The following is a 25,742-nucleotide window of genomic DNA, read 5'->3' as shown; positions in this document are numbered from 1 at the left end:
TGACCCGATATGGATTGCGCAGCTTGCATACGTTGCAGACATTTTTAACTTGTTGAATGCGCTGAACCTATCCATACAAGGGGGCAGTACAACCATACTTGAGCTGAGTGACAGAGTGCAGCACTTTCAGAAGAAAGAGATTTGGAAAACTAGGCTGAGCAGTGGAACATCAGATCTGTTTCTGCTTTTGACAGAATTTCTGGATACTCACAGAATGACAATTGATTGTGTGAGAGACAGGATCGTTGCTCACCTTTCAACTATGGCTGAGCACTTCACTGTTTACTTTTAAAATACCAACATATGATTGGGTTTGGGATCCATTCTCCACTTTTGCTATATCATCTTGCCATTTGAGTGGAAAAGCAGAACAGGAGCTGCTCGAACTACTTGTGCCCAAACACTGAAAATTAAGTTTCAGGAACAGACACCTTGCCAGTTTTGGCCAACTGTTGCTGTAGTGTACCCAGTTTTAGTTACAGAAGCAATAAAAGTGTTGCTACCTTTCCCAACAACATATATATGTGAAGCACCATTTCTGCCATGCCAGCTATGAAGACAAAGTTCAGGTCTCCACTGGAAGTGGAGAGTGATTTATGAGTTTGCCATCACACCAAGGACAGATAGACTCTGCAGTAAGAAGCAGGCCCACCCATCACACTGATATCTATAAGTACTCTTCTACTCTTTTTCTTAAAGCATTACTGACAGTACGTGTTTATACGAACTACACAGATACTTTTGTCAATCAGTTTCTCAGTTGGAGGGTCCATGATTAACATTGCATTTGAAAAGGGGTCCGTCAACAAAAAAAAGTTTGAGAATCTCTGTCTTAGTCTATGCTTCCAATAAGTTAAGGTCTAATGGGACACTTGCTGCTATTACTCAGGACTAGTCTACTCTAGAAAGTTAGGTCGGCTTAATTACATTGCTCAGGGCTGTGAAAAATGTCACTCCTTCTGCAGGGTGTATTTAAGTGGACCTACACCCTGGCATAGACACTGCTAGGTTGATGAAAGAATTCTTCCATCGACTTAGCTACCAGCTCTTGGAGAGCTGGATTTATTACAGTGATAGAAGAACATATTCCATTGCTGTAGTAAGTGTGTACACTACAGCGGCACAGCTGAAGTGCTGCATCTGTGCCATTCTAGAGTTTCTAGTGTAGACGTAACCGATGTGGATATTAGAGCCTTAAAGATGCAATAGCATGTCACTGCACTACATAAATGCTACGATCAACTAGGGAATTTTTGGATTGGATTTTTTTCTTGGCTTATATTGAGTCATTTTTAAACCAGGCACAGACATAACATCCTCTTTTTTGGGGGGCTTATGCCAAAAATTTGTAAATTTGCAAATGAATATTAAGCAGTGCCAGATAATATTCTAGTCTAATTTTTAAAAGTTAACCCTTTATATTATTTTCTGATCTCCAAACAACTAGACTGGAAACAGATGTTCTAGAACAAAATGACATGATCAGAAGACATTACACTCAATTATTAAAATGTTATTTAATAGTCACCACAACCTGTTTTAAAGAACAACAATGTGTTAAAATTTTAAGCCAGGAGAGATCCGAGTACACTATATAATGTATGTGATGCAGCTTGTTTATGCAACATTCTGACAGATGCAATTAATCTCGTGAAAACAATCATGGTATAACATGATAGCATATTATCTTTAAAGTCAAAGAACACATTTTTTCCTGTGAGAATGAACGCTTAACTAAAACACAATCTCAGGATGTAAATGAAAGCTTGAAAAGAACAAAATTTACTCTAAAGAACAATTTGAAATTCTAGACTGAAAAATGCAGATTCTATCAAGAATAGGGGAAAAAAGTCTAACCTCCAAATAAGAGTAAAGAAAGCAATAAGTACCTCCAACAAATGCATCACCAGCTCCATTGGTATCAATGATTTCACTCTGGTCACTGTCTAAGACTGGGAAAGCAGTCACTTCATTTTCTAGAAGAGTAGGAGAAAAGAAAACATTAGTAATTCGGGAAACAGAATTTGAAACACCTCACTGCAAAATGAAACAATCAACATGTGAATGTCAGTGCTCAACAACTCAATTTGGACCAAAAGGATCACACATTTAGTTTACAAGTCAGTTTATATACCACATGGACATGTGTGGATAGGTGGTCAAAGTGACAGAAAAACACAAGAAGATGCAGAGACAGATAAAAAGAGAGATGGAGAAAAATCCATCCTGCCAAAACCAGGACCTCCTGTCAGCTGCAGACAGCTGATGTAACCTCTAGACTAGCGAATCAAAGCCTCAGGAAGTAGCAAGCCCAATAGGGAAGACCTACAAGTATTTGCATAAGAAAAGTCAAAATAAATGTGAAATAATCAAAATAATAAAAATGTAAGATAAAGGGGAAAGCAAATACATTTTGGGGTAGTAAAATACTTTGAAACTGCATCTCATTTGAAAATGTGTCTGAGGATGGACCCTAGGAATTTGGAGCCAAAGTAGATTTGTTTTCAAAACGTCCAGTGACCTCAGCCTTCTTCCATAGCGTTTTTTTTTTTAGTCTCTCTCCCCTGAAGCTCTCTATCCTCTACTGGCACCCATAAAAACTATTTCAACAGATTGATCTAGAGCATCTGCACCTCCAATTCACCAACACATTACAACTGAACATAATTGCACCACTTCCGTATGATAACTTTAGCAATCTTGGGTTATAAATTTAATATATGCCACTTTCTAGGTGGTAATGTCATAATGACGTGATAAAAATATAATGACTACCTTGTCACAATACCTTGTTAAATTGTAAATTACCCCACAATAGAGCCAATGGAAGTTCTGCCTCTGGTATTCAGTGTGCATTAAAATGGTCTCAGCAAACGAATTTCCTTTGGCAGATAGTTAAAAACATTGCCTGTCAGCCAGCAAAACTGAAAACTATCAGAACTGTCTTCACCCTTTAATTTTTGATAAAAATATACATAATATGACAAATAGTCCCTGCAATATGTAAAAATTTCAGGTGTTTAGTCTTTTCACTACCCAGCTACACAGCAGATCATAAAATGGTTCATACACAGAGTACTTGGCCAATACACAGTCACGAACAAAGAATCCCAGGTTGGGAAGCAAACACAGAATTCACAGTCTCAAACCAGGAGCCTGTGTGTGTGTTGCAGAGGTTCCAGAAGGATCCTGGTTTCTGTGAAGTACGGTGTATCAGCTCTACTGCTCTTCACCATCTGCTATTAAGTGAACCAGGCAGATATAATGATGCTACCTCCAGAGGGAACTGTTGGCTGGCCCACCAGAAAGGGAGGGGAGTGTTGGCAACAACCATCAGTGAGAGGCAAAGGAAAAAAGGAAAAGGGTAATGAAAAAACATAAGATGAATATTCCAGTTAAATAACAGGTTTTAGTCAGTACTTGGTGCATCCTCTCTTTCATTTATAAAGCTATTTAGAAACGCGATTTAAATGCTGTTGCATCACGGAATTCAAGAAATAAGTGTTTCACCCCGTATAGTACTTTAACTGGATTCATTTGAACTGAAAATCAAGGAATACAGGTCTTGTATTGAACTCTGCTATGAGAGCAGAGTGCATTCAACCATCTGATAAGAAAGTATAACATATTTTGCTCTAGCTTATGCAAAAACAATCCATAAAGCAACAAACCTGTTAAAGATACATTACAATGAAGAGGTTTGCTTTGTTGCTGTGGCCGTCTGCAGATTTCCCTTCCCCTAAATAGATATACACACACAGATGTACCTATAAAGTATATTTGCAAACACACATGATTGTGTATGTGTATGAATGTATGTGTATGTGCATGAATGTATGTGTATGTGCACAGAAAAGACATAATGCACAAATGTTGTACTTTGAATAAGATAAACAAGCAGGGATCAAGATTAATCAGGATTAATCACATGAGCAAACTCACGTGAATTAAAGAGCTCCCACCATCATCATCTCTTTCTCCTCACTTCTCTCCTCGAGTCCTTCCCTAAGCTCCCTGTAGTACTCTTAAGTACTGCACTTATAAACGTCTGCGCTATTCATTCTGTATTAGATATAGTAGTAGGAAACTCTGAGTTATTTTAAAAAATAAATGCACAATGACTTCAGCTGATATGATATAAGCCTGCTTTACTTTCACAATTTTCCAGTTTTAAATGGGTCATCCAGTCTGTTCTTCCTGCTTCTATAACTTTATATGTTTTCAAGTGGAATGAGTCAGGATGCTGAGGGTTCAGAAACAGTTTGTCTGGTTTTGCAGCATGCACTATTTTGAAAAGTAGATATTCTTACATACTGCACATGTTCAATACAGATGCTCCCCGGGTTACACAAGCCTGACTTACGGAAAACATAAGCTGCCTTTTTTTTTTTTTGGCGTAACTGTCGGAGATACGTTCCCGACTTACGCAAAATTAGACTTACGCAAGGCGTTCTGGAATAGAATGCTTGCGTAAGTTGGGGAGCATCTGTACAGCAAATTATAAAACTTTCTCTAAGCAAATGCCTATTACCACAATAGAATTTAATCACTCCTTTGGACCTACAGTATCAGACAACTGTTTTGTTACAACCTGCAGGTAATAACAACACACATTTAAAATACACTGAAGTAATATTAAGGATCTATCTTTAACCCACACAAAATGAAGTCAATAAGCTTAATTCACTTTGCTATGCCCAGGCAGCAGGATATGTGATATTTAACATCACCTACCACTATGAGGGCCCTGTAATAACCAGGAACAATGGGGTGAATTAAGGATGAACCAGAAGCCTCCACTCTGAATTTCCTTGGTATTGTGAGTCTAATGTTACTTTAATTTCATTTTCATATGTGATATATTATATTATAAATCTCCCAAATCCATCATAGTGAACACAGAGACACCTTGGCTAAGTGCACTGGTCATCAAATGACCTTGCTTTTCAAAGTCAGTTCTGATTTCATTTATCATTCTGACAGCTTATGAAATAAAGAATAATTACATAAGTATTTTGAAATCCAAGTGCTGCTCCTCTGGGCATAAAATCCAGTGTGCTATTTTTAAGCAACAAACCTCTTCTAAGGTAAACACATTCAAATACAGGGCACCCTCTCTATGTTGCTTCTTGGAAACTAAGGACTGTGTGTGAGAGTTACAGCAGATATAAATAATTAAGTAAAATTTGGTAATGAATATCACTGAAAGCTAGAGTCTTAGGGCTTGATCTCACACTGATCAAATTCTATTGACTTGAACACTTGATTTACACTGATGTAAGTATGATCAGAATCAGGCCCTAATGTATTGCCCTCCTATGCTGAAGACAGCTTTATAACACACAGCCTTAGTCAAAGTCAGTTCAGTGGTAAATCCTAGCTGTTACTATTGCTACATTATGCATGTAGGACCTATCTTTTTGCCTTAGTAAATATGTACACTAATGTATCTACCCAAACAATATGTTTGCACGTAAAACAGAGCCTGGAGGTAATGCTGCAGAACAATATTGATAGAAAAACATCCTTCCTCCCACCCTAATACACACAGAAATTAAAGTTGCCAAATAAATATAGCCAGTTTCATGATGCTAGCTGAAACACTGATGGTTGCTTCAAGTACTACAGGTCTGCCTCTAAACCAAATTAGAATCACAGATTACACGTCTGCTTGTAGTACAGTAATAAACACTAGCAAACAATCATTACATCCAATTAGGCTGAGTACTTTTCTTAACTGGGTCATTTACTAGTCTATCTTGCTCTTAGAAGTAAATTAAATGTGTAAACTTATATTTAATTACCTGTAACAGAATTCTTAAAGGCAACATGTCTGAATGCCCTTAACTTCTCATTTTTAAAAAAAGGGACTTTAAAATGCAAAAGTATTGTCTAGCTGCTTCCTAAAATAATAATCTTTAGATCCATGGGCAGATATTGATTATACCGATGCTGACAAGCTGGGACACATTCATTTTTCATTTGTAAACTGAACTTTTTATAAAACAATAACTGTGAAACAGAACTCACCTGCACCCCCCCCACACACGCAATTTTCTTTAGATCAGGGGCCAAATTCAGATGGAAAGGAAAGGCGAGGGAAAGAAATAGAAAAAAATAGAAAAGATATGAACTTAAGCCCAGAAATATATAAATGGGTCTGGGCAGTTGTGGTGGGGAGAAGTGAGAGAAGTATTTGGAATAAACTCCAAGTCAGTAGAGCAGAACCCGAATTCTTAACCCTCTCCAAAGAAGGGTGAAAAAGAACCTAACAGTGTTTAGGCTTCCACATCATCCTTACATCAAGGTAATAAAAAAAAACCTTTAAATTAGTAGAGTAATAATGTTTTTTTTTTCTTGTTTTTACTGCTGGAGGCACCAATGTCATTGATGTATTCCGCAAAAGGAAAAAAGGAAACCAGTATCATGTACATTAAGTAGATACTGTCATACCAACATCAATATCAGCACAGTGATGCCCAAAGCTATAAAGAATCCACAGGGATGGTGTAGTGCTCTAAGCCTCTGCTTAGAAATATCTAGATCCTATAATGATGGATTTCAAATCCGGTAGGGTTGACTCAGTCCATCATTCCAAGGTGGTTCCATGCCATATACTGATTGAGTTTTTCATATGTCTGCTCTTCATAGATGTTATAGACTCCATGGCACTTTTGTTGAGTGTAGGAGTTTGCCTTGTTTCCTTGCTAACATTTTTCCTCTCCCACACCCACTTTTGTACAGTGTGTGGACTGGTGCTGTAGCTATACTGGGCTGATTCTCCTCTCACAGTGGTATAAATGATTAGTACGTTTGTTGAAGTCAACAACATTAAACAGCGCAAGCAAGAGGATAATCAGGCTCATATTTTGGGGAATGCTTTGGGATTCTTCCAATTAACAAGCACTACACAAAAAATATAAAATAAATACATGAAGAACACATGATAATGGATGCTGTACCATAACTTACTATACATGCAGTTAGAAGACTTTTTTTGAATATGTATAAAGAAGTTAAATCTGATATCATAATTGATAGCATTGCCAAACTGTCTTTCAGTCATCTTGTTCAGTACTTTGGCCATTATTATTGAAAACCGTGATGCATGTCTCTGGTGCTAAACAAAACAATTAATAAAGAAATCATACAAATAATAATGCAACATAATTCAATGCAAAAATACCCCAATGATGCTATAGGGCTAAATTTCTCATTTACAGTTAGTCCAGCAGAATAGTCCACAGCTGCATTGCCCCAGGAGCAGCCATGGGGAGGAAATTTCACCTCTGAGGCAGGAAGATCAGATGTGCTGGTGCCTTGTTGTGGGGGCAGAGAAATGGAGCCAAAGCTCTGCCCGTTCCATGGTCCTTTCCACCTACCTGCATGGGGGAAAGTCCTGGATGTGCAGACTCCATTTCTCCCCCTGTATATCCCACTTTTCCTCTCCCTTCCAATCCATGCAGGGGAGATACAGAGAAGATATAAGAGGGCAATCTTCCTTTATGTATGCTCCTGTACAGCCACATAGGCTGGCCCATTACTATCGCCATAGTATTTGACTCATGGTTAAAATTGAAGCAGCATTCTGGCACCTAGCATTTGACCACTGAACCTAAGCCTGATTCTGGACACACTCGCAACAGTTTAATACCACTGGCTTGGATTAACTCTTGGTGTATACCATGGTGAGATCTGAATCAGGCCTGGTCTACACTACAAACTTAGGTCAACATAAGCTGCATTAAGTTGATCTAATAATATATGCGTCTACACTACTGAGTCCCTTCCGCTGACCTACGTGGCCTGTAAAATTGACTTCTGAACTCTACCTCTGCGAGAAGCGTAGCGCTCGATTCGACATCCATGGGTCAACATGGGGATAGTGTAGACACTGTGGTGTGTAATTCGAATGAATTGGCCTCCAGGAGGTGTCCCACAGTGCTCCACTGTGACTACTCTGGAGAGCACTTTCCACTCCACTGCACATCAGCCAGGCACACAGGAAACAGCCGATCCTCTGTTAAAGCCTCAGGAACTTTGGATTTTCATTTCCTGTTTGATCAGTGTGGAGAGCCAGCACAGCACAGCTGATCATGGAGACTCAAGGCCGCAAACATGCTTCAGCACGGAATATAAGAGGTGGTGGATCTTATTGCTCTGTGGGGAGAAGAATCTGTGCAGGCAGAGCTCCGATCCAGCAGAAGAAATGCTGACATCTATGCCAAGATTGCACAGGGCATGGGGGAGAAGGGCTACACCAGGGACAAGTAGCAGAAAATAAAGGAGTTTCAGCAAGTGCACCAGAAGACAAGGGAGGCAAACAATTGTTCTGGTTCTGCCCCACAGACATGGCACTTTCATGAGGAGCTGCATGCAATTCTCTGCAGTGACCCCACCACTATGCCACAACGCTCCATGGATACGTCCCAGGAGCCCCGGGCAACCTCAAGCAACAATGGGTAGGACATTTTGGACGAGGAAGGGGAGGAGGAGAAGGAGGAGAATGTGAGGCTGGCATGCAGAGGATCCATTCTCCCCAACAGCCAAGAACTGTTTTTAACCCGGATCCCATCCCTTAACAAGACCAGTTGGTGGCAGAATGTGACGCTGGGGAAGGCATGTTTGGTGAGTACACATTTCCAATCAAACCTTAGGGGTTACATGCTATTATTTTTTTATATTTAAAATGAACAAGAAAGTAGGTGTAATGGGTATCAGTGGCCACTCCAGTTACAGAGGGTGCTCTCTGAAAAACACTTTTTATGTGCATGGGAATGGCCCAGGAATCCTCCATGGAGATCTCTAGGAAGCTTTCATGGAAGTACTCTGCAGTCCTTTGCAGAAGGTTTCTGGGGAGGGCTGCCTTATTTCATCCACCACAGTAGGACACTTTCCCGCGCCACTCCAGTATCAACTCTGCTGGCATCATTGCAGCACACAACATAGCAGCATAAGGACCAGGTCTGTACCCAGATGCTTACAGCATCTGCTCCCTTGCTGCTTCTGTTACCCTCATGAGAGTGATATCACATAGGGTCACCTAGGGGAAACGTGGGGAGTTTTGAATGCTAGCCCTTAAACCGCAAAAATTCAACAAGTAATCTGCCCCCCGTTTGGGGACATCTGGGTGTCAGAAGCACGCTTTCCCAAACATGCCGTGGTTGTGGTTGGAAGAGATCACCATGTATTGCAAGCAGCGCTGAAAAAAAAAAAAAAAAAAAAAAAGAAAGGGGGGGGGGGAGTTGGCGGCTTCCTGTTTGTCTCCCTTCCCTGTGCAACCCAGCGCTTTTGTAAAAAACAAACTATTTGGGGGGCTTTACACTGGTGCCTGTCCTCAAGGCCCATCCAGGTTGCTACGGGACAAGGGGCTTTTCTCAAGTTCCAACCTGCGATCCCAAGGATCTCTTCACAAAAGCAGCAGCACAAGACCTCTTGTCCATGCCTCGTGGCCTTACTCACCATGGCTGGAGCAGCAAACTGACTCTTGTAATAGTCACCAGTTGTGATTACGTTGTGGCTTGCAGTGTAGTGTATTGAGGGGTGTTTTGTTTTTTTAATAACAATAATTAACTTTGCACCAGAAACAATGTATGCACTGTCAATGGTACCCTTGTGCTTTGCATTCCTTGCAGCTGAAACCTTGTCTGTCGGCGCATCCTCCACACTGGGACAGAGACTTTCCCAGATTAGAAGGTGGAAAAAGATGACTTGGGAGGACATGTTCAGTGAGTTAATGCGTGCCTCTGAGAGTGACAAGACGGAGCTCGGAGCATAAAGGATTACGCTATCCAAGAACCTGGACATGGACAGGAGAGCATGCAGGGAACACGAGCATGCCACGCAGGAAGAGATGCTGTGGATTATGAAGGAGCAATCAGATATGTTGAGGTTCTGGTTGAGGTTCAAGAAAGGCAGCTGGATGCTAGAGTCCCTCTGCAGCTATTGCTGAACCTGCTTCCATCATTGCCCAGTTCTACATCCACCTCCCCAAACATCCTGGGTGGGGGGGAGAGAAGAGTTCGGCATCCCTTGCACTCAACACCAGGGGAGGGTACAAGGACCAGAAGGCACCCATTCCCACACCTTTGATTGTTATTGAAGAGCATCTATAAGTAAGCTTTCCTTGTTTCTCCCCCCTTTTATCATCAGCCTTTTGCCCCAGGTTATCTTACCCTTTTTTTTTTTTTTTTTTGCAGTCTCTGTGTTTGTGTGCGTAATAAAACTTAACAGATTGAGGAGAAAAGGCTCTTTATTCATTCACAGTGGTTGGTGGGAGTAGAGTTTACAGGGGAGAAAATGCACTGGAGGGGACAGTTTGGTAAGGAACACCATAGGTAAGTGTCACATTACTCTGGCTCATTGTTGAAACTGCTTTTTAAAGCGTCATGGAGGCACAGAGCCCCTCAATGTGGTCTTCTTATTGCCCTGGTGCCTGGCTGCTCAAAATCGGCTGCTAGGTGATCTGCCTAAACTCCCCACTCCCACGGGAAACTGTTCTCCCTTTGTTTCACAGATATTATGGAGTACACAGCAGGCAGCAATAACAATGGGGATATTGCTTTCACTGAGGTCTAACCTAGTAAGCAAACAACACCAGTGACCTTTTAAATGTCCAAAGGCACATTCCACCACCATTCTGCACTTGCTCAGCCTATGATTGAACCAGTTCTCACTGCTTTCCAGGCTGCCTGTGTATGGCTTTATGAGCCATGGGAACAAGAGGCAGGCTGCGTCTCCCAGGATCACGATTGGCATTTCAGCATCACCAATGGTTATTTTGAAGTCTGGAAAGAAAGTCCCTGCTTGTGGCTTTCTGAACAGACCTGTGTTCCTAAAGATGCGCGCGTCATGCACCTTTCCTGACCATCCCACATTGATGTTGGTGAAATGGTCCCTGTGATCCACCAGCACTTGCAACACCATTGAGAAGTACCCCTTTCAGTTTATGTACTCTTTGGCAAGGGGGTCTGGTGTCAAAATTGGGATACGGGTTCTGTCTATTGCCCCACCACAGCTAGGGAACCCCACTGCGGGAAAATCATCCACTATGTCCTGCATGTTGCCCAGAGTCACTACCCTTCTTAGCAGAAGTCTATTGATGGTCCTGCTATGTTGGATCACAACAGATCCCATGGTAGATATACCTACTCCACATTGATGCCCCATTGATCAGCAGCAGTCTGGCATTGCAAGCTTCTACAGAGCAATCAGCACTCGCTTCTTCACTGTCAGAGCAGCTCTCATTTTGGTATTGCTGCACTTCAGGGCTGGGGAAAACTCTTCACACAGTTCCTGTAAAGTGGCATAACGCATTCACAAGTTCTGCAGTCACTGCTCATCATCCCACAGCTGCATAATGATGCAGTCCCTCCAGTCAGTGAGTGTTTCCTGGGCCCTGAAAAGGTACACAGGCTCAACCATGTCAAGGAGATGTGTGAATGTCGCCAGCAACTACGAACTGCTCTGCTTTATGTCTTCCAGCAGGGCTGCTTGCATGGCATTACACTCTTCTGCGCGGCGGCTCCTGTATTGGCTGTGTCAATACTGCAGGACAAGGTGAGAGGTGTTTGTAATGCTCACAACAGTAGTTTACAGTTGAGTGAGGTCCAGGCTTATCGTGCTACAGCGTCCATGCGGGTAACCAAGGCATACAAAAAAAGGCGCAAAAAAGGCTTGGGTTTTTTTTTGCTGTTGATTTCAGGGAGGGAAGTAAGTGAATCATGGGATGCTAATGCCATGATCCCATAACCGCCCGTGCCAACGTTTTGGTCCCATAAGGCATTGCAAACCCAACCCAAAATTCCACTCGGCTACGTGCACTGTGGGATAGCTACCCACAGTGTCGATGTGAGCCCTGCTAGTGGGGATGCACTCGGCCGATACAATGAGTGTAGTGTGAACATTCAAGATCAACTTGCCTAAATCGGAGGCTCAGTGTCAACTTACATGAAGTCGACTTAACTTTGTAGTGTAGACATGGCCTCAGACTCTCTGTATCTAGTTGCAAGAACTGCAAAACTTAACAGTACTAAAGAATGACTCAGTCTTGAATGGTTTTTATAGACCCCAAAGTATTTTCTTTACAGGACATGTGGGAGCCTCTTCCCCTTTGGCATTCTCTGAGCAGTTCACTGCCAATGCCAACAGCTGAAGTTCTGTTTCATTTTTTAAATCTCATTATGTTTTGTTTAGACTGGTATACAAAACACTATAATTATGTATATCAGACAGAGGAGCAGGGGAGGGTAGCAGAAGATGCTTAAGTTTTGTCTTTATTCTGGCTCTGATGAAATATATACGTATATAAATATATATATTCCTAAGAAAAAGTGCCCTGAAGATCTGGCTGCTGAATTTTTCTGACATGTGTCACAATGTTTAAAGTTTAGGACTGCAGTGAATTCTGTTGAAAAAGCCCTTCCAAATTCACAAGAGAACTACCATTTGCCTACTAGGCATGCTTTTCAGTGGGAGCTGAAACTGGGTCCACTGAACTGCTAGAAAACGAACTCCCCTAATTCAGCATGGCTGCTAAAGACATAAGGTAGCATTCAGAATTAAACCATTTTCCTGTGATCTCTGTCTGAGCGAGGAAAGGGGTTGGAGTCCGAGGAAAGGCAAAGAGTGTTAAGGTTTAAGCATCACACATGAAAGAAGAAGAGCCTGATTCTGAACTTGTGCAGTTTTTATGCTGGAGTAACTCAAATGACTATAATGGAGTTACTCCTGAATTATACCAGTGTATGATCATAATTAGGCCTGAAGAGAGAAGGGATAGGTCAGAGCAACCCAAGACCCGAACTAGTACTTTTCCAAGCCCTGCTCAGACATGTAGGGCTTGATTTCCCACTGCATTACTCCAGTTTTACCACAGTGTAGCTTCGTTGAAATCAGTCAAGCAACACCGGCATAAAACTAGTCTAACACACTGGTGAATCTGGCCTTAGACATTTATGTGCACAGACCTTACATCTGTAAACTCTATGCACACATAGAGACTTCAGAGGCACAACGATTTCAGCCACCATAAATGATAACAAGACTTCCCATTTTTACCCTTTAGTTTTATTTACTTATTTATCATCTATAAAACCAGAGCCTGTTTGTTTCAGAAGAGTGGAGGTGCAAGCTAGGAAAAGAAGACACGGCTGACAGCCAGGAAAGAATTAATATTTACTACGAAGAAAAACAAAAGCTTAATTTGCTTTTCATTGACTAGCTTAGTCTTTTGCCAGTCTTTCTTTTGTTTATGGTTATTCACGTAGCTGGAGTTGACACAGCTTAGGTCGACCTTTTGTGGTGTCTACACCGCGCTGGGTCGACAGGAGAAACTCTCCCATCGACTTACCTTATGCTTCTTGTTCTGGTGGAGTACCAGAGTCAACAGGAGAGTGATTGGTAGTCGATTTAGTGGGTCTACCTGCTAAATCGACCCCTGGTGGATCGATTGTGGTGCGTCAATCCCCTGGTAAGTGGAGACAAGCCCTATGTGTCGATATCCGTGTACAAGAATACATGTAACTGATGGATAAAAATCTGCAGGATTGTTGTGACGTAGAGGAATTCCTATTGATTCAATTCACTAATAGTTAATATAATTTCATAATAATGTTGTCCTCTCATCCAAGCATATCAAAGTACTTAAAAGATATTAGTTAATTAAGATTCACCGGACCTCTGTGAGGTAGGATAATGTTATCTCCTCTTTAGAGTTGGGTAAACAGAGGTGCAGAGAAATTAAAATGACCATGTTTGAACATTGGGTGCTTAAATCAGGCCAGTTTTATTTAGGTGCCTAAGATTTAGGCGCCTAAGATTTAGGCACCTAAATAAAACTGGCCTGATTTTTCAGCGATGCTGACCATCCTAACTACCACCAGTGTCACTGGGAGTTGCCCAGGGCCATCCGAGGGCAAAATTCACCCAGATGAATTGGACCAACAAAAGGCTTTGTACACTAAAGACCCATGTAGAGCTGTAAGTGCGTCAGAAGCCATGGAGCACACAGCCACATTGGCAAGCTTTTGGATCCCTTATATGCCCCTGAAGAGTTCTCTTTGCTGGCCCTATGTGTGTTATCACCAAGCTTTGGGAGGAGGAACCATAGGTTCTGCAATTACCAGGTTTCAGCAACTAAGACACTGCAAAGGTGTTGCAGGCCACTATTCTTGATTTATGGGGTTGGGTGGCTGTACTTCAGCCTGTGCCTAGCCACAGTGAGGATCTACATCCCAGCTCCCACATGACTCATCCACTTAAAGCTTGGTTACTGGGATACTGAGCAGATTCAGCAAATTTCATCTTATGAAAGGAGCCAGCATGCTTGCATCTATCATTTGCACTGGGCAGGGCAGGCACTTCCATTTAGGCGACCTAGGCGGTTGCCTAGAGTGCCAGGATATGGAGGGGCGGCAATTCTGCGGCGGTGGGGTCCTTCCGCGCTCCGGGTCTTTGGTGGCAATTCTGCGGCGGGTCCTTCACTCACTCCGGGATCCGCTGCTGAAGTGCCCCGAAGACCGGGAGCGCGGAAGGACACCCTCCCCCCCCCACCCCGGCGCAGAATTGCCGACGACAACCTGGAGCACGGAAGGACCCCCGCCTAGGGCGCCAAAAACCCTGGCACTGCTCCTGGTACTGGAACACACATTATGAGAAGTGGATATATTTTACTTCCCATTTCAGGATACTGAAAGACAGATAATAAAAACACTATATTGCTTGTACTATTAAGATATTACAGTATGGAAAATTTACAAGAAAATACTGATCAATATTTAAGGAAAAAACCCTCAAAAACATAAATTGGACATCTGCAAAAAAAACGGAGTATAATTTAATTTTGAAAAGGAAGAGAATTATGTTTTCCCTCATATTTTTACCAGGTTACTCCCATTTATACATAGCTTCATTTTCTCAAGGGTTATGTGCAGACCTCCACCATGCGACTTGCAAGTTTCTTCAGCTACACCTTAATTTCAGAGTGGAGAATACAGAAATCACATCATTTAAATGAGCGCCATGTTAGACGACAGTTTTGTTAATGTTACATGATAATCTGCGAAACACAGGTCGTCAGGAGAGGCAGAAATGGGCCCAAGGCATTTCTGTTTTATCTGAGCATCACTGAGACTGAATAGAGAAGGAGTGAGCACTAGGTCACTACAGAGCACTCTTGAGGAGCTTTTTCTTCTGGAAGATTTTACATTTAGTTTTATAAACATAATCAGTGCATCAGAGAAAGACAGACTTCCTCAGCACATGACTAATTTTTTATTCATTAGACTTTATTCTCTTAGACAAAGTTCAGGAAGAAGAGAGAAAAACTTGAGTGACCGTATATTAGTGCCTTTAAATACCCAATTTCTACCTGGAGATTTTAATTTCTCCTAGTTTTGTTTAGAAGCTAGATCTAGGGTTTTTAATTATTATTTTTGTTGCTCTCATTCTGTATTTGTAAATTCTCTGTTGCCTTTAATTAAGATCTCTCTAGACTGATTTTTTTTTTTAACAGAATGGGAGTATGCTTATTAAGTGGATTCTCCTAGGCTTTCACAGCTTTTATATATCTATTAGAAGATGCAAGTGCAGTGTGGGCTGAGATCTGTGCTAATCTCAAAGGGCCAAATTCTGCTCTCAGATACACCCAATAAAAATCAGGAGCAACTCCATTATCTTCGGTGGAAATACTCTAGATTTACACCATGGTAACTAAGAGCAGAATCTGGTGCAAAATGAAGGTGGGTTTTTTCACCCTAAATTAGTTGTTTATTGTTCTTTTGATAATTACATACACAAAACTATGATCCTATTGGGATCACCTAATTAGTATCAAAATGATTTTACTTAATTACTGCTGTAAATGGAATGTATAGGATTTCCTCAGTTAAAATAATTACACATACAATTTAATGTCAATTATGCAACACTAATATTTATTTTATAGATTACTTCCTATGTAGTGAACAGGACTCATTAGGATGCGGTTATTATAACAATAGTTTTGACAGACAGTTTCTAGCAAGAGCACTTGAATCGTATGTTTGCATAGCAAGCTCTTTAAAGCATGGCTGTAGGATATAGGCACTCATAAAGGTAACAAAACAGGATTTATAGTGCACACACCACTGTCATTTACAGTAAAACCTGAAGCTATAAAAACAGGCTGCTTGACAAAACCACAATAATCAGGCTAGAAGGCATAAATTAAAAATCTCCATCCTCCACATTTACAGAACCTTGTCAAGTTTGTACCACAGCCTGTCACTTTTAATCACTCTTCCTTCAAGGTTTTACTACCATACTATTAGCTGCATCCTACAGTTTTATATTTAAAAAAAAATATTTTAAAACCTTTGATCATGTATTCTGAGCATTAAAAACACTCCAAAATCACAACTTTAACTAGCATATTAAAGAAAGCTGAAGTTATGACCATTCTAGCAACAATGATAAAAATAAACACTTTCTACAATTATTTTTGGACTACAGACCCTGTTCTGTTGCAGCTACTAGTTATTCTGAATGAAAAGGAAAAAAGATAGGATGCAAAGTGTGCTGTTTAAAGCAGAATATTATTTAATGCAGAGCTCTACAGGGCCAATTTTTCTGTTTTCTTACCTGTGGAGGGAAATAGACCATATCACTTACATCTTGAGATGAGGAAAGGATTGTGGAAAAAGACAGTTACATGTTGCTTTTTAATCCATCCATCATAGAGGATGTATTTGATGATTATTTATGCATAGAGTCTAATTTTAAAAAACAACTGAAATTAACTCAGAATCTTTGAATTTAAATATGTCAAACACACACTTTAGACTAATAAAAACTTCGTTTAGGATATGGAAACAAAATGAAAATAAACAGCTATCAAATTGCCAAGTTTACATTTGCACACAGTGTTCATCCAACCTTGTTTGTCATTTGACTCACCTTTTTCTATCATATTTCTTTTCACCATTTTTTGCCACCAGTTGAATCCTACTGACTGCAGAGACAACTACTGTTGACTCTGCATTCATCTGTAGGTTTCCCTGCAGCTGAATGTAGCCTACATTTTGAGCACATATTTTGGATTTTTATGCCAACAAAAACTTTGAAGACTTTTTTCTTTTTCCATAAAGAAAGCAAATGCAACAGGAGCCCGCTACTCACTGTGAGCAGTAACTTAGGGCTAGTACAAGGTGCTGAGGAATGAACAGGGCTTCTTGGAAACAGGATAAGTTTAGAGCATTTTTCTGCTGAGTGAACTTGTTGGATCTGATCTTTGACCTTGTATTACTTTTCTCCTCCATTCACCAGCTTCCTTTTTCTGATTTTACTGGTTAAAAATTTGTTTTGCTTGCAGTGGAATGCAGGGCAAAACAGGAAGAGGTGTACTTCCACCCACCTCTACCATTTTATGGGCAGGCCCCTTGTCACCTGGCTAACCAACTCCAGCATTTTTAAGAAGCATAGGGAATTCACCAGTGACAGCCTTTCTAACAAAACAGTGCCATCCGTCACTGTTGTGCCACTTGGGGTGTAGTTCCAATCTCTGGCCATTGCCTTGCAACCTGGGTTTAAGAGGCCAACTTCTTTCCCCCTCTTTACTGTACTCTTTAATCTCTAATAGATTTTAATTGCTATACCAGTTTCCTGCAAGTCATTTGAGGCCAAAGCCTCACTTGCTTTCATTTTCTATCACCATGCATTCCCTATCCTAAAAACCTGCCACACAACCTATAGATTTCTAGTACAAACATTTTATTCTTTTTGTTTCATGTTTCCAATTTTTGGGTACACACACAGGGACTCCTTAATGGCTTCCTCTCATATTCCCACTTTTATTAAATCTTAGAAACTTCAAAAATCATGCAAGGATTTTTATTTAAGATGCCTCGGCTAATAGAACATCCAGGAAACAATCTTCATGTACCAGCTAGAAAAATGTCAATGTAAGAGACACATAAATACTTCCATCCCACAAGCAAAGGAACATTAAAAGAGAACTGCATTATTAGTGCAACTGACATGTTTAAGTGCTCACAGATGGAAGTTCATATTTGTGTAGTGATTAACAGTGAGGAATAGGTATTGTAATTTAGCCTACTCTATTTACATAATTATTGATGAACATGCTGTTGATATACAATGCAAGCATTAGGATATTAAATTTCTTACAATTAAGTGAATAAGAAAGCTGTTTATCGCCTTCCCCTATACCCTCCGTTAATAAGATCGACATTGCAGATGTTCATGTATGCTGCATTGATGTTTAATGATGCATGATGCTTTAGGTGGTTCCCATAACCTTGCTTTGTCTACTATGAGCTGCCTCGATTGATATGATAATAGAGAAAAGAGGTCTGAAACAAGCTGGGCTGTACTGGCACAATTTGCATAACCTTTAAATTTGCCATTATTTGATAGCCAACTGCTCCTAAAAATTCTTGTTCAGTTGTCACTGACAACAATATATTGTACAAAACCTATTCTGAAACTTGCGAGGTGTGGGGAAGGCATGGAGGAGGAGATATTGCTTGTGGCACTTGTTTTATTCTATCAGAAAAGGTACTCATTACACTGCTCTCCAGCCAAAATGCTTCTGAAATAAATGTAGTCAAACTTTACTAATTCTGGGTCACTGAGAATGAAAATGATGCTTAAAATTGTTGATTGGCTCTAGTTTTCAAGATATGCTATTGGGTCAGTATATACGACCCTTGACTTGGGAATGGCGGAGGATAAGTGAGTTATAAAGGGAAGGGATCTCAATTTAAACCAGAAATGACTAAAATACATCTTTGACTGGATCTATGAATAAATCTATGACTGGGTTTGGACAGTACTTGCTTTTTAGGCAAAACAATAAATGATGCAATCTGAAGCTGGTATTGCATCATACATGATATGAATTGCATCATGTTATTCCTAGAAGTCATGGATGATGCAATCATAACGAAGCTTACATCTCACTGCTGAACAAATTGCCCTATATCAGCTCTAGAAATCATACAGTGTTGTGCTCTCTTATTTGTCAGTGTTTGATTTTGCAAAGGGACACATTTCTGTTTAGCCAAAGTGAGCAGAAATGCCTCGTACTTGTGTGAACACTGCAGATAACTTCTGCTATGTTTGTGGTGAAGTGACTTTTGCATGACAAAAGCACAGTATAACCACTATGGTTAAGAAAGCCTATCACCTTTATTTTGGCTGCAAAATTGGAGATCAGGACAAGAGGTGGGCCCCACACATATGCTGCAACACTTGTGCAACAAATCTTCGCCAGTGGTTGAACAGGAAAAGGAAATCTATGCCTTTTGCAGTGCCAATGATTTGGAGAGAGCCAACAGATCATACCAGCAATTGTTACTTCTGTATGGTGCCTCCAGTTGGGAAAGGTGTGTCAAAGAAGAAAAAGTGGACTGTGCATTATCCAAACATTCCATCAGCTATACGCCCAGTACCCCACGGAGAAGGACTGCCGGTTCCTGATGCACCAGAATCATTCTCACTTGAGTCAGATGAGGAAGAGAAAGAGGATGAAACTTCTGGTCCTGAACCATCAATGTCACAGGACCCACATTTTCTCCCATCCTCCTCCTCTGAACCACACCTTAGAACTGAATGACCTTGTCAGGGATTTGGAACTACCCAAGAGTAAGGCAGAGCTGTTGGGCTCCAGACTACAGCAGTGGAATCTCCTGGCAGGTGATGTTAGGGTTTCCATGTTCCGTGACCGTCAAAAGGATCTTGTCCCATTCTTCTTCATGGAAGGTGATCTTGTAGCCTGCAACAACGTGGATGGTGTGATGGCAGCCCTCAACATCATTCACAATCCAGATGAGTGGAGACTGTTCATTGATTCATCGAAGAAAAGGCTTAAAGCTGTTTTACTGCATAATGGCAATGTTTTGCCATCAATTCCAGTTGGTCATGCAGTCCATATGAAGGAAACCTATGACAACATGAAACAACTGTTGAGGTGCATAAACTATGACCAACATCAGTGGCAGCTTTGTGGCGATTTGAAGGTTGTTGCTCTCTTGCTTGGTCTGCAGACTGGATACACAAAGTACTGCTGTTTTCTCTGCGAATGGGATAGTCGTGCAAGAGATACCCACTATATCAAGAAAGATTGGCCACTCCGACAATCATTGGAGCCTGGGAGGAAAAGTGTTCAGCATCCACCACTTGTTGAATCAAGGAAGATTTTGTTACCACCCTTACACATCAAGCTGGCTCTGATTAAGAACTCTGTCAAGGCCATTGACAAAACACAAGCAGCTTTCAAGTACCTCCATGGAAAATTTCTAAGGTTAAGTGAAGCTAAGATAAAGTAAGGTGTCTCTGTTGGTCCTCAGATTGGTGAACTTCTTCGAGATGATGCATTTGACCATGCACTGTGTGGCAAGGAAAATACGGCATGGAAAGTCTTCCAGGTAGTGGCAATAAATTTTCTCGGAAACAACAAGGCAGACAACTACAAGTTGTTGGTGGAAAACCTCCTCAAGGCATACAAAAGCCGTGGTTGCAACATGTCGCTAAAGATACATTTTTTGCACTCTCACCTAGATTTTTTTCCACCGAACTGCGGAGCAGTGAGCGACGAGCATGGCGAGCAATTTCACCAGGATATTGCAACAATGGAGAAACTCTGTCAGGGCAAATGGAGCCCATCAATGCTTGCAGTCTATTGCTGGACAGTGACAAGAGATGCTCCATTTAATGAATACAAGAGACAAGCCAAGAAGCATTGAGTAGACACTGAATAGGACTAAACTATGTACATAATAGTTTTTTGCCTTTTGTTTCATAATAAATTTTATTTATATAAATTTTTAAAGTGTTACATAAACAGGACAGGTGAAATATTATCATGTAAAGCAACCATAAACACATGAAAAGACCTAGGTTTACAATTTATGATTAAAACTCTAATATCTACACAATATATATAGCCATAAAATGTAAAAACTTAAATATCTTAGAAACAGTAGCCAGTTGTTTTAATTGTCATATTTGAATTCAGCACATCAAAATACATAATAAATAGCACATTTTATCTCTGAAGCAGACGACTTCTCAAAAATTGTAGACCAGTGTTATCAAATTTCTAAAGCCAACAATTTGGAATGGAATTCTGCAGTTTCATCCTGTGATCAATTGCTATTAGCCACAATGCATGGCCCAGCATCAATTCAGGTTCACAGTGCAATATCACAGTTTCAGATTTCAAGTGCTACAAATATTTGCCTTCACGGAACATCTTTTTCCTGTTCTCCCCCCCACACGCCAGTTAATGGGCAGTTAACAAAACTAAAAACATCAAGTCAAGTAAACTCAACATGAATATGTCTATGAACTTTAAATCTCACCAGGATGACTGGATGTATCTTTTTAAAACAATCAGTATTATTATTATTATATTGTTATATCACCTTGCATGTATGACCATAAAACTAACTGTATACAAACAGTTGTTCACAGTGTTGTAGCTGTGTTTGTCCCAGGATCCGAGAGACAAGGTGGGTGAGGTAATTATTTTTATTGGACCAACTTCTATTGGTGAAATTAAGAAACTACTCAACTACTTATGTTAAATAATCTGTTCCACCTTCTATTTAGTGGTGATACTGTGAATACCTTTCCTAGACCTGAAGAAAAACTCTGTGGAGAGTGAAAACTTGTCTCTTTCACAAACAGAAGTTGCTTCAATAAAAAGATATTACCTCACCCACCTTGTATCTTGTCCTTCTTATTTAACAGATCTGCTTACTTTACTGACACAAATAAGTCTTTATTTTACTCCTCTTAGCAATGTAGAATGCATACAGATAGGAGAGAGTGAGCAAGAATCTCACAGAGGGTAAACCAAATTGTTAATTAAATATCAACTGCAGACTCTTCTTCTTGTGGTATTCATGTGTACACTCAATTGTACTTTAAATATACCTCATCACTGTCAAGGTTATTGATGATGCTGTGTGAACAACAAAGGTCAGAGTTTGATTTCCAGATATTGGAGTTAAAGTCATTCCCACCCTTTTATTTGAAAACAGGAAAATTTATTATGGAAACTTTTGAGTCACACTAACCACAAAGAGGACAGGAGTACTTGTGGCACCTTAGAGACTAACAACCACAGAATCTCACCAGTCCACTTTTAGACAATTTCTCTTTTTAGAGTGAACCCTCACTTGACTATTTTTATATTTGTGCTAGGTATGTTGGTGCCCTATACAAATAATTATCTCCAGACTCCTGACCCAAAAATCAGTAAAGCACGTCCCCTCCAACTATTTCCTTTCTCTATTTCCTCCATCTTTTTTTACTAGCCACCCATCTCTGTTCTGTCCTTCCTAGAACTAAGAATCCATTGTCTGTCTGGGCACTCTCCTTCCACAGAATGGCTACTTCCTGCAGTGGGTTTCCCCTGAGAGTCACTGACATGCCCCTTCCCACATATCCTTATTTTGTACAATAATTTTATGGTGACTATTTGAGCTTGTTAAGATTAGATGACTGACAATGTAAGTTCTGTCATCTACAGCAAAAGCACGACACAGATAGCTACAATTTAAACTTTCCTACAATCTTCACTCAACTCATAGACTCATAGACTCATAGACTTTAAGGTCAGAAGGGACCATTATGATCATCTGGTCTGACCCCCTGCATGCTGCAGGCCATAAAACCGTCCCTACCCCTTCCCTGGACTCTGCTGTTGAAGTCCCCAATCCTGTTTTAGGTGACTTCAATCGGCAGAAACCCTCCTGCTAGAGATCCCTGCCCCATGCTGCGGAGGAAGGCGAAAAACCTCCAGAGGCTCAGCCAATCTGCCCTGGAGGAAAATTCCTTCCCGACCCCAAATATGGCGATCAGTAAGACCCCGAGCATATAGGCAAGAGTCTCCAGCCTGACCCCTGTCAGCCATTATACAATTTACCTACCATTTCTTGGTTTTCCTTGACTACTATGTTTTACCATTAAACCATTCCCTCCATAAATTTATCTAACTTAATCTTAAAACCAGACAGGTCCGTCGCCCCCACCGTTTCCCTCGGAAGGCCGTTCCAATATTTCACCCCTCTGACGGTCAGAAACCTTCGTCTAATTTCAAGCCTGAACCTCCCCACGGCCAGTTTATATCCATTCGTTCTCGTATCCACATTAGTACTAAGCTGGAATAATTCTTCTCCCTCCCTCGTATTAATCCCTCTAATATATTTAAAGATAGCAATCATATCCCCCCTCAGCCTTCGCTTTGTCAGACTAAACAACCCAAGCTCCTCTAGTCTCTTTTCATACGACAGGTTTTCCATTCCTCTGATCATCCTAGTGGCCCTTCTCTGCACCCGTTCCAGTTTGAGTTCATCTTTTTTAAACATGGGAGACCAGAACTGCACACAGTACTCCAAATGAGGTCTCACCAGCGCCTTGTACAACGGAAGCAGGACCTCCTTATCCCTACTATAATCACAAGATGGGAACTAAAGTGTCTAAATTAAAGATGATAGGACTATCGGAGTCTGTAGGGCACCTTCCAGCAGAGACTGCTGTTCAAACTTTTTTGTGATGATTTGTTATGAAATGATCTGCTATCAAATATAACAAGGCTAAGATTTCCAAAATTCTGGAAAAAAGACTCCCCTACATAAAATGTGCTACCAAGGTGCCATTGGCGTAAGTGTCCAGTTCTTTCTGTACCTCATTTGTAAGAGACTACAAAGCGTATACCCTAAGGTAAAATGTGTTACCAAGCCTTTGAATATATAGAAAGTTCTCTACTGATGAACGTGCAGGTGAATATGAGAAGTGAACCAGAGGATGCAGACAAGGTACAATACATACAAAGATGAGTGCAGCAGTAACAATAATTAAGTACAAATGAACATTTTGTTGTAAGTTCTTTACTACCATAAACAATTCCCAGTAAAGTGAATGGGATTTCCATTGACTTCAATGAAGTTTTCAAATAATTTCATATTTTTTGCACGTATTCCAGCCAACACGTCAAACTTCAATAGCATGCTGCTAGTCCCCACCCCCAATATCTACAGGCAGCCTAGAAAAAATGAGCAAAAGGTGTCAGTTATTCCAAAAAGAACTTAGAAAATGCATAGTATAATGTCACAAAATGTCATTGTGGAAAGTTTAATACCCTTACTTAACTGAAGAGTGGTAAGGGCTGCAGTAGTTACTTGCGATGTTACTAGCAATACTAGAGTACCAGATCCATAAGATTTGTAAAAATCTAATTTGTCATCTTCCCAAACGTTTTTTAACTTTGAGCTCGAGAGTGCAGTGCTTCATGATGTGTTCAGACTCATGTCTTCTAACACATCTAAGCCCACCCAGACAACGGATTTACTCACTGATACTAGAGTTATAAGTTCAAATTGGCCTTGATCTTGGACAGTATGACATTATCAGAAAGCTATTAATGGTCTGAAACTGAAACACAAGCTCATTAATAAAAGCAAAACCATACAAAGGTTAAAAAAGGAAGTTTATTAAAAGTATTGATCATGACCCAGGGCACCAAAGACATTGATCTTTCTGCATCCCCACAAGAAAAAATGTTAAAGCCAACTTATTATTATGATCTATTATGAAACCTGCTGAAGTAGTTGGCTCTTTAATCCCATACAATGAAAAAAAATAATCACACATAATTAGGGTAAAATGAAAATAGATTTCTAAAAAATCTGTAGTAGAATTTAGGTAATAAGCATGACATCAGATTAATCTCACAAAATAATCACCAGATTAATTTATGTGACATAAAAATGGATACCATACCAGAGGTTTTCATTTGTTGCTTGAGCTATGATTTGAACCCACAGGTTGGGAGGTGAAAGACTAGTGTACTATAACCCTCTTAATCACCTGCCCTGTGTATCACCTTATTAAACAGCATAGGCTGTTCAACGAGAAATGGGCTGTATGAAACGCTGAATGTTACACCAGAATAAAATATGCATATGAATTCATTAGAACACTGAATTTAAATTTTGAAATACACATTTAATGAAAAGTTTATAAAAGAATGATTGTATGTTGAATATGTATCAAATAAATATTTTTTTCTGAATAACGATTTTAAGCAGGTATACAGGAAAGCTATGACTGAGGCCCAAATATGTACTTGCCCTAAGCCAAAGACAAGGTGAAGAACCATTCAGCTGAACTCTATTGGGCAGTGCCCTTCTGATTCGTGTAGACTGTCTCTCCCCATTAAGAGTCTTTTCAAATAAACTTTGCAATTACTATGTTACGTTTTACAGGAAAGATAGATAAGTTCCAGAATGATCTCTATGGATCTTTCAACCACATGAGCTGTGGGTTCCTGATGTGCTATCTCCTCAACTGAATTCATGTTGGTTCATTTTGAGGATGTCTAAAGGGAGTCGGTTGGCAGTGGTTGACAATTGCATCATCAGTAATATTATTGATTATGCGATTTGAAAAATGGCACCCTTCAAAGATCTATCCTGCCCACCATATTGTTCAGTTATAAGCTGGCAGTGGCGTTTATAGCTACTTTAACAGGTCTTTCCATTACAAGACCTTGTTTTCAGATGCTCAGAACTTTGCTAAACTTTAAGCATCCAGGCTGCAATTTTTCAGGAGTTTGTTTCAGCAAAAACAGCTCAACCATTTCCAAGAAGGTGGTTAAGGAACAGTATGCTGTTTTGCCAATTAAAAAAAAATTCTGACAACCATTTCCCTAAGAAGCTTTTGCATCCCCATGC

General features: G+C 40.3%; 1 protein-coding gene across 4 annotated transcripts in view; it reads right to left on the bottom strand.

Moving 5' to 3' along the window:
- Window positions 1-25,742, bottom strand: part of ADK (adenosine kinase) — a 542,722-nt gene that overhangs the window by 22,605 nt on the left and 494,375 nt on the right. For all 4 annotated transcript variants that reach the window (XM_034775506.1, XM_034775504.1, XM_034775505.1 and 1 more), the window contains one exon: window positions 1,890-1,976. In XM_034775506.1, the coding sequence (XP_034631397.1) occupies window positions 1,890-1,976 (87 nt within the window). The remainder of the gene's footprint in view (window positions 1-1,889; window positions 1,977-25,742) is intronic.

This window comes from Trachemys scripta, chromosome 7, assembly GCF_013100865.1.
Source record: "Trachemys scripta elegans isolate TJP31775 chromosome 7, CAS_Tse_1.0, whole genome shotgun sequence".
Lineage (NCBI taxonomy): Eukaryota > Metazoa > Chordata > Testudines > Emydidae > Trachemys > Trachemys scripta.
The sequence above is the reverse complement of the archived record's forward strand: the minus strand, read 5'-3'. Positions and strand labels throughout refer to the sequence as shown.